Source organism: Anopheles arabiensis, chromosome 2 (assembly GCF_016920715.1).
Source record: "Anopheles arabiensis isolate DONGOLA chromosome 2, AaraD3, whole genome shotgun sequence".
In the NCBI taxonomy this organism is placed as follows: Eukaryota; Metazoa; Arthropoda; class Insecta; order Diptera; family Culicidae; genus Anopheles; species Anopheles arabiensis.
This window is the reverse complement of record NC_053517.1, coordinates 14489927-14505145: the sequence shown is the minus strand read 5'-3', so window position 1 is coordinate 14505145 and position 15219 is coordinate 14489927. Positions and strand designations below refer to the sequence as shown.

Here is a 15219-nt window from a genome sequence, read left to right as displayed (position 1 = left end):
GGTAGGCTGTCAAAACCACACACACCACCACCACTCGGAACAACAAATCCAACACAAACGCCCACACATGCATCTGGCCATAGGTGTTTTATTGTACTACGAGAAGTGTCGCTCCACTGCCCAGAGTGTGTTCCAAAGATTCGTTTTGTTTCGTCTTTAATTTTTGACTTTCTCAATTCGCCTTCATGTTGCTCCGTTCGTAAGTTATTCCAGTCCATTCCGAGGCAGGCCGTACTATTGTTTCCGTCGTCGTCCCATCGTTTCGGTAGCACGGCAGGTTTCCTCACCCTCCCCCGGTTTCTCGACCTGTTACGTTTCGGTCCGTCTCGGTTCGGTTTCGCTTTCTCGGTTTTTTGGTGTGATAAGTGCGAACCGCCGTTGTTGGCCCAATATACCGTCGTGGACCGCTCCATCCCTTTGGCTTGGGACAGTGCAAAGGGCTACGAGTGGTAGGGTTTAGTTTTTTTCTTTGACTAGCCGACCACACCGGGAGCAGGATAGGATCAGTCCGTCCTATCTGCGCGGTCTCCATCCGAGTGTGGGCCCCCCTTCCCTCCTTCGTTTCGTCGATCTGGGGGTAGAAAGCAACGAGGGCCGAACTCATTCAAGCAGCACAGAACCCAGCGCAATGAGCTTCCTGTTGTAAGTATCCGCTAGCCCCGTGTTCCGTGGTGCAGAATATATCGGGCGCACCTCCGCAGCCCGGGACGGGGGCCCCAAAAATAACACCAAACACGTCCGCCCCGCAAAACACTAATTGTTTGTCTTCCTTTCCCCTTTCCCGGCAGTCGCTCGAGCAAAACATTCAAACCAAAGAAAAACATTCCGGAAGGCACACACCAGTATGACCTTATGAAGCATGCGGCCGCGACGCTCGGGTCGGGCAATTTGCGCAACGCGGTACAGCTTCCCGACGGCGAAGATCTCAACGAATGGGTGGCAGTCAACAGTAAGTGTTCCGCTGCGTAGTCCACTCTTTCCTTCCTCTTTTCCCGTTAACTTTCCATTGCGCACCTGGTGTGTATGTATGCGCATGTGGCCGTGTGTGTGTGTGTGTTTACATCCAACCGAGCGCAACCGGGCACGTTTCCGCGGACGTCACGTTCGTCCGCTTCCATTGATAAGTTGGTGGCAGATAATTTTATCCTCGTGTTGGTACGCGTGTCCGGTCACCGTATCAAACGCCCGTATCGTAGTTGTTCTTTCTTTGCGCCCACCTCTCAATTGCACGATTTGCTACTCCCTGCTCCTCCACCCAACCCCTACCGTTCCATCGCACTAACGGGACCCAAAATTATGCCTCTGTGTTCTATTTTTAGCGGTAGACTTCTTTAATCAAATCAACATGCTGTACGGTACAATCACGGAGTTTTGCACCGAGGACACATGCAGCATTATGTCGGCCGGACCAAAGTACGAGTACCACTGGGCGGACGGGCAGACGGTGAAGAAACCGATCAAGTGCAGCGCGCCCAAATACATCGACTACCTGATGACGTGGGTGCAGGACCAGCTCGATGATGAGACGCTCTTCCCGTCCAAGATCGGCGTACCGTTTCCGAAAAACTTCATCAACATCGCCAAAACGATCCTGAAGCGACTGTTTCGCGTGTACGCGCACATCTACCATCAGCACTTCTCCGAGGTGGTGCGGTTGAGCGAGGAAGCCCATCTGAACACTTCCTTCAAGCACTTCATCTACTTCGTGCAGGAGTTCAATCTGATCGATCGCCGGGAGCTAGCGCCACTGCAGGATCTTATCGACAAGCTCATCACAAAGGATGGCCGATAAGTGCGACCGAACGCCCGGCTGTCGGTTTCACACTTACCCGGGGGGGGAGGGAGGGTTTGGTACGATTCATCCAGCGTGATGGTTACGGGACGATGTGGCACACAAGACAGACCGACTCGCTCCACTCCACTATCCCATCCCCACCCCTTATTCTTAGCGGCCTCATCTCTCGCCCTTGCACCGGAAATCCGCGACCCTCTCTCACTAAGCTAATTTATTTCTTTTACCGCTACGATGTTCTCGAATGTGTGTTTTTTTAAAATTAAAGTACGTTTTACATGTTAAGAGCTTTGTGCCCGTGCCTGACTTCTACCGGGAGTCCCTACTCGCTTGCAGATGATAATAATGGAGCAGAGAGAAAAAAGAACGGTAGGGAGCCTAGGCTCCAGCGGCAGAGAGGTGGCAGTGTGGTGTAAACGGGTGGCATTTTATGAAAATGTCCTCACAATGTTTGTCTCGTACACGGTCGCAGTCGGGTCGTGTTCCGCAATCCGCAATTTTGTATATATCGTTGATAGATACCGCCTGTGTTTCCTTTTTCGGTTTCCTTTCGTTTGATTGATACGCACTGCAAATTTTGTGCAATTGCAATTGCGCAACCCAGTCAGATGATCGTTTCTGTTTGTTTGCTGCTACGAGAGCAAAGAGAGAGAGTGAGAGAATGGCATTGGCAATGTAGTCCCAAGAGTAAATCGAACAAATTGCGTAAATCGCATGTCCGTGAATGCATACGATGTGAAATGACCGTTTTAGTGATGCTGCTTGATTTGAGATTTTAGTTGCCCGTATAAAGAAATACAATAATGATCTAGGGAAGAGTATTGGTTTGACGAGGTATGCCTGTCCGTGTGGAGACAATTTAAACCCCGCTTCAACATTCTGCACGCGAAACAGAACATGCTCGGTACGACAGGAAGACGATTGCACTCGACTTTTCTGTACTTTTCTGTGAACACGCTCCTTGTTGCTGCTTTGCGGACACTATTTAACCATCAAAAAGGACAGGGAAAGAGTCCAAATGCAGACAAAAACGAGAAACGAACGGACGAATAATATGCTACAAGCAGCGCCAACAATTGACTGATAACGGTGGAGAGAAATGAAAAAAAAAAACAATGCACAGGGCAGCAATGGAAACGATAGGCTTACAAGAAAACATACAATTAAAGAAAGTAAGAATAATACTATACAACCCCGTAGCAGCAGTAAGGTGCGCCAGGAAATGTAAAGAGAGCTGGAAAATGGAGCATTTTTAGATTTCAAAGAACGAAAAGGAACGAAGCTATTCGAGTGAAGCGCGGATGCAGAAACAGGACATGGGGGCTGCGTGTGGCCGACGATTGCAACGTGCGAAACGATGTGAACGCATTAAAAACAAAAAGGTACGATAACTGTAGATTTCTTTTAATTCGCGTGTGTGTGTTTTGTTTCCATCCAGTGGATTAGGCGAAGAAACGATGAGACAGCGAAAGAAATGTCCCTCTACTCCGTTCATGACCCTGGTCAATGGATGGTGATTTCCGCTGGTTGATTGGCATTGTGCACTGGAAGTCATTCGGGTGTGATAAGCAACACCGCCATCCCCTTCCTTGTTGAAGCGCGGGTGTGTTATCTTGCATGGCATCCCCGAACGGCACACCGATGGTGCGATAATGGCAATCGGGGTTGGATTATCGTCTCGGTTGAACGTCAATCAATCTTTCGTGGCAGGCACAAAAACAACATCTGCTTTAGCTGTGTTCACACTAAAATGTGCTTAAAAATTTATTCTAAAAGTCATTTAGACACGCTTAACACCTATTCCGCGTAGCTCCGGAAACCTTATTCCAATAGGATATGATTCATTCAAAGTAGCGCTGCTCATTATTGCCCCCCATCCCATCCCATCCCTATAAGTGGAACACGTTCTCCTCCATTTTGGCATAGAACGACGCATTGTCCTGTACCATTTGCTTCCAGTGCTCGGAAAGCTCGTAATAGCTCTCGCCGTTACCGCCCAGCTCGAGCGGCAATGTGATCGACTGCTCCAGCGACGAACCCTTGCGCGAGATGGTGACGCGTTCGCGCATCTTCGCGCTCATGAAACTCCTGCAACGGGAACGAAATGAACGAATGAAAGGAGATTAGTTGACCGTGTCCCGAACAAAGCCCACGGTTCGCAAGCTACCTACCTAAACACGTTCAGCACGATGTTCACGTGCACAGGTACGTTAACGAACTCGAGCAGCTTCGGTTTGCAGGGGTAGTTCTCCCAGCTTTCGACGGATCTGACGGAAATGAGTCATTCGCACGTCCAACCAGTTAGTATCATTTCATTCCCACCTAGCTTCCCCCCCACCATACTCACTTTTTAATCATGGACGGCGTTAACTGCAGTGCGTGGCCGAGCGTGACGCCCTGCATATCGAATATGGCCACCACCCCGTGCACGGAAACCGTCTCGTCCAGGTGCATCAGCAGATCCAGTATCATCTTGTCCACCTTGAACACATCGTCCTGCTTGTGCTTCTCGGGATCGTGTGCGGCGGTGCGGATGACCACCACCTGCCGGTTCAGTGCGTCCTTCTGGTGCAGCGGCAGAAACACCCCAATGTCGAGCAGCTCCTGTATCTCGGGCCGGAACGGATCCCGGTCTTTAAACCATTCCGTGAGCTTCTCTCTGTTGTTTAGAAACCTGCGGGCGGGTGGGAGAGACAAAACAAAAAAAAATGCACCAACACGTCACGCTTTATCACACGATTGGCACACCAGAAGGTTCCACGGCGATAATATTTACGTCATTAGCTTCCGCTTGGTTTTGTCGAGGTCGTACTTGGTCGTACGCAGGAAGTACAGTATCAACCGCGAGCCCTCGGGGATGACCAGATCGGGACGCTCGTCGAGCAGCCACCGCGTCACGGTGGCAATGCTGGTCGTCCGCAGTTCGGCCGTCTCTTCCACACCGTTTCCAACCATCACCACCGGTCCCTGGTCGGTCGTCGTCTTCATGGTTGGAGCTCTTTTTTCCCCCCTCTCCCTTCCTCACCACTTTCCGAAACGGGTCACCAGCAGCTAGTAGGCGCTCCGTGCTGTACGCTTCATCGAGCGCGAACGCAAGAGGGTTCAATGCGGCAGCGCGCTGTCGGCGTTCTAATCGGCGAGCACGCTGTGTTAAAAACGGTCACGCTGCTGGCCTGCTGGCGCACAGAACGATCTAGGTGTGAGTGGTGCAACAAACCTCAATTAATTATGACAGTGTAAAGTCTCGCGCACACAGGACGGGCGGAGGAGTGTGTTTCCAGTGCAGCACAATGAGTTAATTGTTATCTCACCTCCTTTCCTTCCTTTACCTTCCCCTCTCTCTCCCCTTGCCGGACCGGTGGAAGGTTGTAATGCTCCCGGTCTAGGCGACGACGCTGATCTCCGTCAGTCACGCTGCTTCCCGTGCTACTGTGATTCCATCAGGGCAGCATGTTTTTGTTGCCTGCTTACTACGCAAGTCCCTCACTCATCTCCACCTTCCCCCCTGTTCGCGAATGCATCGCTGCTCTCTAGTCAGCTGTTTGACGTTTTGTTTACACTGGCTGGCGTAACGGTGTGTGTGCGTGTGTGCCCGTGCGAGCATGCACTGTCAAAACAAAACAAAGTCTGTCGCTGCTGATCGGCTGCGGAAGACCGTTTTTTTCTTTTCCTTGAATTAAAACAGTTATTTTTTTAAAGTACGCCAGTGGAAAATATTGAAAACTGTAAAGGGAACAACAAAATTGCAAAATATTGCAGAGAAAAAGGCAAAGGCGGAAGAAAATCCCCGGTGAGTCATCGTGCTCCGTCGGTCGCGGTGTGACTCAGCGCTCCCCGCGGGACAGCCACAGGAATGGCCTGCACTATCTGCACCAAATCGTTTGGATTTTTCAACAAAGAGGTAACCCGTATTGCACTTTGATGTGCTGAATGGAAAAAAGTGGAATAAATGCTTTTTCTGTACCGTTCTAGCACGGCTGTCCGGTGTGCAAGTTTTCGTTCTGCTCGGGCTGCCTCAAGTACAAGCTGGTGCGCGATGGCAAGAAGCTGAATGTTTGTTTGCGCTGTTCAGCGCTTGCGACTGTGAGTGTGAAGGAGGCTCCGAAAAGGGAGGCAACAGTTGCCCCGAACCATCCAACGCCCAACGATGACGCAGTTACGACGCAGAGCTCGAACGTGCCGCCAACGGAACTGGATGGCGATGAGCTAATACGTAGCAAGCTGCAGGCACTGAAGGCAATCGATTTGGGCGAGGAAGACGCACCGAAGGAAGGAGAACCGAGCGATAATACAGATATAGAAAAGCGTTTGGCTGCGTTAAAGGGAGTTGAGTATAAGGATTACAAGGACGCGTCGCATCGGTTCATGGCGCCGGACAATCGGACGGAGGCACAGAAGGTGCAGGACCTGCTGGGCCAGTTCGTGGAGGAAACCAAGCTAATCAGCGTGATGGACGACAAGCGTACCGAGCAGGATGAGGAGATAGCGAAGCGATTGCAAGCATTGAAGCAATTTCCAACAGCAGGTGATGGAACAGCAGCGACTGCAAGTGGCAGTTCTAAAGGAACGATACTCCCGGACAGTGACTCGGACGAAGGCCTGACGGATGAGGAGTTGGCACGAAAGTTAGCCCAACGGTACGCCGAGGAGGGTAAGCTGGAGGCGAAGCTGAACCTGGAAAGTGAGCTGGAGGAGATTACACCAACACCATCTTCGAACGTTGAGGAAGAGCTGCCTTGGTGTACGATCTGCAACGAGGATGCAGTGCTACGGTGTCGAGGATGTGATAACGATCTGTACTGCAGGGCGTGCTACAAAGAGTTCCACTACGACGAGGACCCGCAGGAGCATCCAACGGTGCCGTTCAAGGGCGGAAAAGGGCCAACACGTGTTTAACACGTGCAATATACGTTTTTGTACGAATTTGCGAAACCAAACGACAGCAGGCTGAATAGATCTTCTACGGGTAAGTTTATTCCGATACATTATTGTACGAAGACTCTAGTTACATGTTACGAAAAAATAGAAAAAAGTATGCTTTTTGTGGAAAAATAACTGAAATACGTTTGCAGAAGAAAGAGTGTACGAGGACTGAAGCTCCGTACTCTTCCCTGAGAGGGCGCCTCCCTAAGCTATGGCGTTAAACTCAACGCTTCCCTATTACTTATCCTGTGAGTGCTTTACAAATGTCTCACACACTACATACACAAACAAACTTATTGTACCTTAATGTCGATTACTTATGTCCGCTCCCTTCCCCTGCTCATGCTTCAACGGCCGATTGCCGGTTTTTGTTTTTCTTCTTTTTCTTCTTCTCACCATTCGTAACGTTCACCGAATCGTCAAGGACGGCGGAGGTATCAACCTGCATCATCGACTCTTCGGCGTCCCCCCCGTTGGTATCGTCCAGCGCCGCCGCCTTCTTCTTCTTCTTCTTGGCCGATCCGTTCAGCGTGGCTTCCCCATTGCCGTTCGTTTCCTCTGCCTTGCGTTTTTTCTTCTTGCCTCCCGTTTCCGCCTGCTTGCTGGCCAGCTGGATCGCTTCCTTCATCACGTCCAGGTTCTTGCGGGGCGTTTCGCCCTGCTCGTAGAACTTCAGCCGCTCCTCGACCTGGCCCTTCAGCGCCTCGCCGAACACGGTCGATGGCGTTTCGGCGAAGCAATCGATACGCGACGCGATCGTACACTTGTTGGCCAGGAAGCGGGAAATGCGCCCCTTGTTCTTTGCGTTCGCCCGGCCGATGAAGGACGAGTTGAACAGCAAGCCGTACTTCGGTGTGTTGGATTTGGTCTTGAGCGCGCGGAACAGGGCCTTCTCGGCGCCGAGAATCTGTACGGTCGAGGCGGGGAACTTGGCCAGATTGGTCAGGCTGCCGGCCTTGGAGATGAGCCGAGCGCCGACCTGGTCGCCGATCAGGGCCTGCAGGTTCGGCGCCACGCTGTTCATCTTCGAGTGGAGATAGTTGGCCAGCTGCTGGCGGTAGTCGGACAGCTTGATCACCCGCTTGGCGAACATCTCGATGTTGATCAGGTCGACCACGGAAATGTCCATGCCCATCGACATCTTGCCGGCGTCCAGCACGGCCTTAGCCTTTTCCGAGTCCATCATCAGTTCCTCCAGCTCCTCGAGCCGGTCGTCCGTGAGCGACTTGCGATCCTTGATAAAGTGCGCCACCTTAGCGAACATGTAGTTGTCCGGCACGATCTTGACCAGCTCCGGGAAGTGGTACGAGTACCACTCGCGGATACGCATCGAGAACGTATTCACGTCCTTGTCGAGCTGGTCGAGCAGCGCGATCGACTGGATGATCATGTTGTCCGACCGGTGCACGTTGAACTTCACCTTGCAGCGCGAGTAGCTGTGACCCAAGCCCAGCTGGGCCACCGCAGCCGACTGGTCGGTGAAGCCCTTCACCATGCCGGCAAAGTGGAACCGGATGCCGCGCAGTATCTCCGGCACGGCACCAATGTGCGAGCACTGCACCTCGAGCGCTTCGGCAATCGCGGCACCGAGCTTCGCATCGCTCACGCCAAGCGTCACCTGCTTCTTCTTGCTCGACTTCGGCAGCGTGGTGTCGAGGAAGCCTGACAGATCGTCCGGCACGAGACCTTCGGAGATGGCGTTCACGTTGTTCAGCGCAGCGACGGCCGTCTTGAACGGATGGAAGCCCACCAGCTTGACGATCGCGTTGAACCGGGACAGGTCGAGGATCGATGCCTCCACCTGCGGCAACAGCATGCCGATCTCCTCGAATTCCTTCACGCTGAACAGCCCATAGCCAGCCGCGTGCTCGTACAACACATACAGCGCCTATCGTACGGGGATGGTGAAGCAACGGTGGAGCCAAACATTAATGAACCGTGCACAAACGAAGCAACTACAGTTACTTACCATCCTTTCACCTTTCTACAACCAGTATGAACAAAAACAACAATTATTTTCTTGTTTAATCGTCCAAAGATACAGAATCCATTCCACCTGCGCCAAGCGGGGTGGTCAAAAAAGAAAACAACATGCGGGGTTCACTGTTTGACAGTAACCGGAAGTTTAACTATGGCGCTGTTCGTGCGGCTGAAAGCTTTTCGAAAAGACAGTGGCAGGGTTTGAGGGCACTTCTGTTAAATTATTTAAAATGACCGTTGTCACACGCGTTTGTGGAGTGATCATAATTAAAACCGAAAAATAAAAAAGGAATCGTTTTGTTCAATCGAAGGATGTATATACTGATGGATGGCATATATTGAAAATAGGATTATATGGGATAAATTTGAAAATGTAATACATACCTAGGACTGACTATCCTGCTATGGGTAAATCATTAAGGTAGCTGTAATCACTACTGTAGGCGTACCGGTGTGCATGCGGAAAAATCAAAATTGTTTGATTCTGAAGAATGCGGTTGCAAACTGTCACTCTCTGTGGGTGTCAAATTCCATACATTTTCAAAAAACGCACGCACGTCCGCATCAGCAATTAGCGCTGCCTAAGTCACTGAAAGCCAAGTTCACTTCACTAGTGGGTACAGGCAGGCCTTGACCGACAACGATTGTTTTGCCAAAGAAGAAGAAGAAGACGACGACGAAAGATCTATGAAGCCTTTCCACGTTTCACAGAACTCTGGTTAATCATACAGGCGTCCCCCGAGTTACGACCCCCTCGAGTTACGACGATTCGCAGATACGACGATTTTGATTTTGACAGTGAAAAGTTGTCAGTGAGAAGAAATTTATGTATTTTTTTGAATTTCTGTGCTGAAAACCGTTACAAACACATTTCCAAAGATTCTACAACTAGCCGATCTTTGATATTTATATCGCGTAAACGACTTTCGGTGTAAAATTAATACATTATCAAACATTATTTCAAATAAAAATCACGATATCATAGATTTCGCCTCTTCAACTTCGGTTTTAAACTTAACTTTGACAGATATTCGACATACGACTATTTCGACTTACGCCTTGCTTTGGGCCATTTTTTCGGTCCCAAATACAGTCGCATCTCGGGGGACACCTGTATTTAAAAAAATGAACCCGGTCGTTTTTGATCCTCTGTGAAAACTTTTCAATTTTTTATTCTGAATGAGTTGATAAAATTCATCTATTTTGTCTTTTAGTTATTCTCCTAGTTTGTTTGTCAATAATAGAAATCATAGCTCGGAAAATATTCAATTTAAAGCAAAATCACAAAAAGGGAAATTCATGAGAAATCCACCTGATCCGAAATGTTTCTCATCCACTGTTTCTCATGTTCGAATTCTCACATCCGCTTCTCACGTACCATAACAGCAGCATGAGTAGAAAGCACCCTTAGCAAAACGTCACTTGATTGTTTACGAAAATTTCTAGAAAAAACAAAGCTGCAAAACCAACTCCTTCTCTCTGTGTGGAAAATTTTGCAAAGCATTTCGTGGACTAAAATTCGTTGAACTAAACGCAATATACAAACTGTTCACCAAATAAGCGATGGCGTACTACAAGGGTGCCGCCTCGGAAGGGGGCCGCGCGGCCCAGCTCATGAAGCGGCGCGAGCTAGCCCAGCAGGAGGTGGAGTTTCGCAAGAAGAAAATCGAGGAGGACCTGAAAGTGAGCAACATCGAGAACAAATTCGCCGCCCATTACGATGCGGTGGAGCAGCAGCTCAAAAGCTCCACCATCGGGTTGGTCACCCTGGACGAGATGAAGGCCAAGCAGGAGGACATTGTGCGGGAGCGGGAGAAAAAGCTGGCCCAAAAGAAGGAGGAAAAGGACAAGGAAAAGCTGAAGGCACTGGAAGCGAAGCTGGCGGAAAAGGATCGCCAGAAGCGACAGATACAGGCACTGTCCTTTGATCCGGAGGATGAACCCGATGGGGATGATGATAATGACGGGGATGAGGGATCGGGGAAGGAATCAGAAAAGGAGGATGTCAAGGAGGAGCTGACCGTTGTTAAGCGGTCCTGGAAGGAGCAGGTACCGAGCGGGGTGAAGAAGATTCGTAAAAACCCGGACGTCGATACGTCGTTTCTGCCGGACCGGGAGCGTGAAGAGCGGGACAATCGTTTGCGCGAGGAATTGCGCCAGGAATGGGCGATGAAGCAGGCGACACTGAAGGACCAGGAAATCACGATCACGTTCAGTTACTGGGACGGTTCCGGGCATCGTAAATCGGTCGCAATGAAGAAAGGTAGGGACTTACCAACAGTCTTACGAATGCGAATCAAATACTAACGGGCTTCTGTATCCTTATTTTTAGGCAATTCCATTTACCAGTTCCTGCAAAAATGTCTCGAAATGCTGCGGAAGGACTTTAGCGAGCTGAAAACGGTGATGGCCGACCAGCTGATGTACGTGAAGGAGGATTTGATTTTGCCGCACCACTACACGTTCTACGACTTTATCGTGACGAAGGCTCGCGGAAAGAGTGGACCGCTGTTCAACTTCGACGTGTACGACGATATCCGCATGATAAGCGACGCTTCGGTCGAGAAGGAGGACTCCCATGCGGGCAAGGTGCTGCTCCGGTCGTGGTACGAACGTAACAAGCACATCTTTCCCGCTTCCCGCTGGGAACCGTACGATCCGACGAAGGTTTACGACAAGTACACAATTAAGGACAAAAGTAAGAAGTAATTTAAGAGATTTTTACCATAATTAGAAGAAAGGTTTTAATGAAAACAGCTCCCGAAGTGACGAAGACGTACGTTTTGGGGACAAAATTCATTAGCTTTATTTTACGCACGTTCCGAAAATACAAAATTAAGCGACCAACCTCAACTCGCAAACCCGCCCACCAGAAGCTTAGATGTTGATGACACGGCTGAGCTTCTGCACGCGGTTCAGTAGAATATCACCCTGCTTGATCGTGGCCTGATACTGCCAGTTTTTACTGTCCGGCCGGTTCGTCTCGACAATGCCGCCGACCCGGTCCACCTTGCAGTGCAGTCGGCCGGCGGAAATGAAGCGCGACAGCTCGGCATCGACGTAGTCCACGCTCACGCCGAACGCGTCCGCCATGTACTGCAGCGTGAGCGAGCGGTACGATTCCAGCAGCTGCGTGTACGCCAGAATGCGCATCTCGCGCACGTAGTAGCGGTAGTGCGGATGGAACAGAATGTCGTTGCGCAGCACCGCCTCGACCGACGCCAGATGCTTGAAGAAATCGGCGTACTGGCAGTTGTAGAGCGAGAACAGGTACTCCTTCACGTCGGGCGTTTGGTGCAGCACCTCCTGTATTTCCGCCCCCTTGATGACCTTGTCGCGCAGCTCGTTGCGGGGCAGGCTGATCATCGCCACGTACACGGTGTAGCGCACGAACGTCGCGTACTCCATCAGCTCGTAGCTGGTGAAGGTGCTGACCGTGTCGAGGAAAAAGTGGGCCGCCGCCTTAAAGTCGCGTATCGCAATGCAGTACGCACCCTGGTACACCTTCAGCCGGTTCCGGCGGTCCCAGTCGCCGCCCTCCTCGATCAGATACTTGGCCTTGTCGATGTTGCGCGTGATCAGATCGTGATCGAGATAGAACAGCCCGATGCGGATCTGGTGAAACACGATGTCGAGCCGGTGGCCGAGCGAAACCGTCTTCTCGTACGTCTTGCGGAACGCCGTTATCGCGCCCTCCTTGTCGCCGATCCGGCACAGGTACTCCGATTTGCGCAGGTTCGCCTCCCGCACCTCCATCTCGCCCAGATTCTTCTCCGCGTCCTCGATGGCGGCATCGAGCTGCTCCAGCTTCTTGCGGTTCGTTTCCCGCATCTCGGCCAGCTGCTTCTGGTCGACGGTCCAGCCCAGATCGGTGCACACCTGCTCGTACCAGGGGGCCATATTTTCCGCCTTGATCGCGGCCAGCAGCTTCTCCGACAGCTTCTTGTCGCTGGCAAACTCCGGCAGGCTGAGCAGGAACTTGCAGTGCGACAGCTCCAGGTTGGGGTTTTTCTCCAAGCCCTGCTCTTCCAGATTTTCGACCGGCATGATTTGCTACGAAGTGCTGCGAAAGTGCGTCAGTGCGTTAAACGCTGCGAGGCCTGCACGAAGGTGGCGTAGGTATACTTACATTTCTTTTACGGAGAGAGAATTAAATGAATTTGCGAAAACAATAAACACACGGGCGACGTTCGATCTCAATTTTTGAGACTCATCAAACTAGTGATGGTCCGAATGAGGTTTGACAGGCGAGCGTTGAACAACGAAACGGGTAGGGTTACTGTCATTGGAGCCATCCGGGTCGCCATGTTGGATTTGTTTTTATAGTGACAAGATGAAGGTGGTTTTAACTTATTTATTTAAATTATTGTTTTTTATAAGCTAAAATCTGGGTTTTCTTAATAAATGTTAATTTTTGTGATAATTTTATCCCTAGAATTTAATCAATTTATTTAAAAGGAATGTTCGACCTTTGCTCGCATTCGACCTTTGCTCGCATTCGACCAAGGTTGGTAGAGCATGTGCCGACCAAATCGACATACGATCATGGTATGAAAAATAATTATGGTTTGGTGGTTCAAATGGTTTTCAGTGATTTTCATCGATGAAGCCATGTTCTGTGTCATTACAATTAGTTTGTTGTTTATGGTGTTTTATAATATTCAGAAATATTTAAAAAAAAATGTATAATTTCGTTACATTATGTTACGCTTAGTCACGAATCTTAGAAATCACGGTCTTGCTCCTTTGTCTTTTAATTTTTTTCCAGGCTTAAACGTTGAATGTGGCAACTACTCACTTCTGTAAGGACATATTACTTTTTTTCTGTGAAAGTGTCTTACACTATTCTGTATAGCTCCCCACACATTTCTTACGGCGGATCCTCCATTGTTCTTTGTCATGAATGATTCTTTCTCGAGTTGATTTTAATAGATGCCAGCCAATTGCGGTTTTAACGTTTACCAGACTAAGCGATCAAGAGGCGTTATGTACAACATACATGTTAGTGACAGGGTACTTACATTATTGTATCTGGTAGGGCTCCCCCGACTGATCCCTGAAGCTGATCCCATCGCACTTCCCAATATCCTATCTTGCAAAAAAATAATAGCTTTTTATAAGAAATTTGAATATTCCTTAATCATTTATAACTCGCGCAAATACTCATTTATATTTACTTCGCAAAAAAGATCATAAAATCCTTGAATAGTAGACCAACGCCAAACCCGCAACTGACGTCACACAGCCCCGGAAACGAAGATCCACCTTAATCCACCCAATAAATTTATACTTTTTTTTAAACGCATTCGTATTGACGTGACAGGTAGAATGAGAAATACCCACCATTAGTATCTTAACTGCGTGATCTGCGATTGGCAATATTGGCATGCAAATCATTTCACACACGCAAACGATCGCAAACGTCTACGTCACACACACTCGAGTGTGGTTTCGCATCTGCATACGCGTGAGCGTGCTGGAAGCTTTCCTTTTTCTTCTTGTTTCGAGAACATCCTTTTGAAAAATAATACTTGCTTTACCATCTTTGGTGCAAGGGGTTGGGAGAGGGGGGGGGGGCGGGGTTATGGGTCCATGGAAGGACAAAGCATTCCGAACGCGAACCGCGGGTACCGCACAACACCCGGACTGCGTTTGAAGGACGAAGCGAAAGCAAAACGGCAACTAATGATGATCAGCAGCAGCAGCAGCAGCACTTCGAACACCGTTCGTCGCCTCTGTGTCATTGGAGTCGTGCAATTTTTGGACACGTTAGAGGACGGTCGCAGAATTCTACTCCCGGCGTCCACCAGCGTGCAGCGGTCATCTCGTTTGCCGTTTGTTGACCCCCCCCCCTCTCTCTCCCCTTGCAGACCACTGATCGTCGATCGGCGAGTCGGCATCGTCATCACCCACCCTGCCATTTGGAATGATGGATTAGGAGAAGGATGTTGATGAAATAATTATTGTGCTTCAATGTAATTTAACACTTACTGCTGCCCCCAATACCCCCCAAACCATCGTTCGGCACAGCCTTGGCAGAGAGTAGTCAGCCCCTAGTCCAAGCCGAGAAGGCAACAGTTGGACAACAACAACAACAACAGCTCGGGGTGGGAGGGGGTAATTCATCAGCACTAACTGTGAGCCGCACATGCGACTCATTGAAGAAGACGTGTTTACCAATCGATCGATGCCACATTACCCCCCCCCCCCTCAGCATCCTGTGCTCAGGGAACGGGGCAAGAAACCACCCCAAACATTAAACACAATGAGAAGCCCGAAAAAGGTACCAATCAGCATCAGCACGGGAGAGAGAAAAATGACTGTAAAATAGAAGAAAAAAACGATCAGTACAAACACATACACAACATAAGCTGCCAAAGGGAGAGATAGATAGATAGAGAGAGAGAGAGAGAGAGAGAGAGAGAGAGAGAGTATACAAGAGAATGTGAGCAATAATCGGTTTTGGCATCCCGTCTATACGCCGCCCCACTGTTCTGTGTTATGCTGGATGCTACCAGTTGTGT

At 49.8% G+C, this 15219-nt stretch overlaps 6 protein-coding genes across 6 annotated transcripts; 3 read left to right on the top strand and 3 right to left on the bottom strand.

Moving 5' to 3' along the window:
* Window positions 1–43: 43 nt before the first annotated feature.
* LOC120898332 (MOB kinase activator-like 1) lies at window positions 44–3200 on the top strand. The gene is made up of 3 exons (XM_040304036.1): window positions 44–642; window positions 789–949; window positions 1320–3200. The coding sequence occupies exons 1-3, from the start codon at window positions 629–631 to the stop codon at window positions 1790–1792; spliced, it is 648 nt and encodes a 215-aa protein (XP_040159970.1). The 5' UTR covers window positions 44–628; the 3' UTR covers window positions 1793–3200.
* Window positions 3201–3521: 321 nt separating this feature from the next.
* LOC120898331 (retinol-binding protein pinta) lies at window positions 3522–5212 on the bottom strand. Its single transcript, XM_040304035.1, has 5 exons — window positions 5104–5212; window positions 4569–4985; window positions 4140–4466; window positions 3964–4059; window positions 3522–3880 (listed from the first exon to the last, which is right to left on the bottom strand). The coding sequence occupies exons 2-5, from the start codon at window positions 4778–4780 to the stop codon at window positions 3682–3684; spliced, it is 834 nt and encodes a 277-aa protein (XP_040159969.1). The 5' UTR covers window positions 4781–4985; window positions 5104–5212; the 3' UTR covers window positions 3522–3681.
* A 245-nt stretch (window positions 5213–5457) lies between these two features.
* Window positions 5458–6847, top strand: LOC120898330 (abscission/NoCut checkpoint regulator). Its single transcript, XM_040304034.1, has 2 exons — window positions 5458–5693; window positions 5765–6847. The coding sequence occupies exons 1-2, from the start codon at window positions 5646–5648 to the stop codon at window positions 6686–6688; spliced, it is 972 nt and encodes a 323-aa protein (XP_040159968.1). The 5' UTR covers window positions 5458–5645; the 3' UTR covers window positions 6689–6847.
* LOC120898328 (nucleolar protein 56) lies at window positions 6745–8834 on the bottom strand. Its single transcript, XM_040304030.1, has 2 exons — window positions 8685–8834; window positions 6745–8603 (listed from the first exon to the last, which is right to left on the bottom strand). Exons 1-2 carry the CDS (start codon window positions 8685–8687, stop codon window positions 7056–7058), a joined length of 1551 nt encoding a protein of 516 aa, XP_040159964.1. The 5' UTR covers window positions 8688–8834; the 3' UTR covers window positions 6745–7055.
* A 1258-nt stretch (window positions 8835–10092) lies between these two features.
* Window positions 10093–11490, top strand: LOC120898880 (protein FAM50 homolog). Its single transcript, XM_040305331.1, has 2 exons — window positions 10093–10958; window positions 11028–11490. The coding sequence occupies exons 1-2, from the start codon at window positions 10259–10261 to the stop codon at window positions 11402–11404; spliced, it is 1077 nt and encodes a 358-aa protein (XP_040161265.1). The 5' UTR covers window positions 10093–10258; the 3' UTR covers window positions 11405–11490.
* Window positions 11473–12959, bottom strand: LOC120898879 (26S proteasome non-ATPase regulatory subunit 6). The gene is made up of 2 exons (XM_040305330.1): window positions 12825–12959; window positions 11473–12758 (listed from the first exon to the last, which is right to left on the bottom strand). The coding sequence occupies exon 2, from the start codon at window positions 12740–12742 to the stop codon at window positions 11573–11575; it is 1170 nt and encodes a 389-aa protein (XP_040161264.1). The 5' UTR covers window positions 12743–12758; window positions 12825–12959; the 3' UTR covers window positions 11473–11572.
* Between the last annotated feature and the right edge of the window lie 2260 nt (window positions 12960–15219).

Bases quoted from the DNA above. Each gene is read 5' to 3' on its own strand.
- LOC120898332 (XM_040304036.1), top strand. The intron at 950-1,319 runs GTAAGTGTTCCG...TTCTATTTTTAG, and splicing joins CGAATGGGTGGCAGTCAACA to CGGTAGACTTCTTTAATCAA.
- LOC120898331 (XM_040304035.1), bottom strand. From the start codon at position 4,780: ATGAAGACGACGACCGACCAGGGACCGGTGGTGATGGTTGGAAACGGT. The intron at 4,060-4,139 runs GTGAGTATGGTG...CATTTCCGTCAG, and splicing joins ACGCCGTCCATGATTAAAAA to ATCCGTCGAAAGCTGGGAGA. The intron at 3,881-3,963 runs GTAGGTAGCTTG...TTCCCGTTGCAG, and splicing joins ATCGTGCTGAACGTGTTTAG to GAGTTTCATGAGCGCGAAGA.
- LOC120898330 (XM_040304034.1), top strand. From the start codon at position 5,646: ATGGCCTGCACTATCTGCACCAAATCGTTTGGATTTTTCAACAAAGAG. The intron at 5,694-5,764 runs GTAACCCGTATT...GTACCGTTCTAG, and splicing joins TTGGATTTTTCAACAAAGAG to CACGGCTGTCCGGTGTGCAA.
- LOC120898880 (XM_040305331.1), top strand. From the start codon at position 10,259: ATGGCGTACTACAAGGGTGCCGCCTCGGAAGGGGGCCGCGCGGCCCAG. The intron at 10,959-11,027 runs GTAGGGACTTAC...CCTTATTTTTAG, and splicing joins ATCGGTCGCAATGAAGAAAG to GCAATTCCATTTACCAGTTC.
- LOC120898879 (XM_040305330.1), bottom strand. From the start codon at position 12,742: ATGCCGGTCGAAAATCTGGAAGAGCAGGGCTTGGAGAAAAACCCCAAC.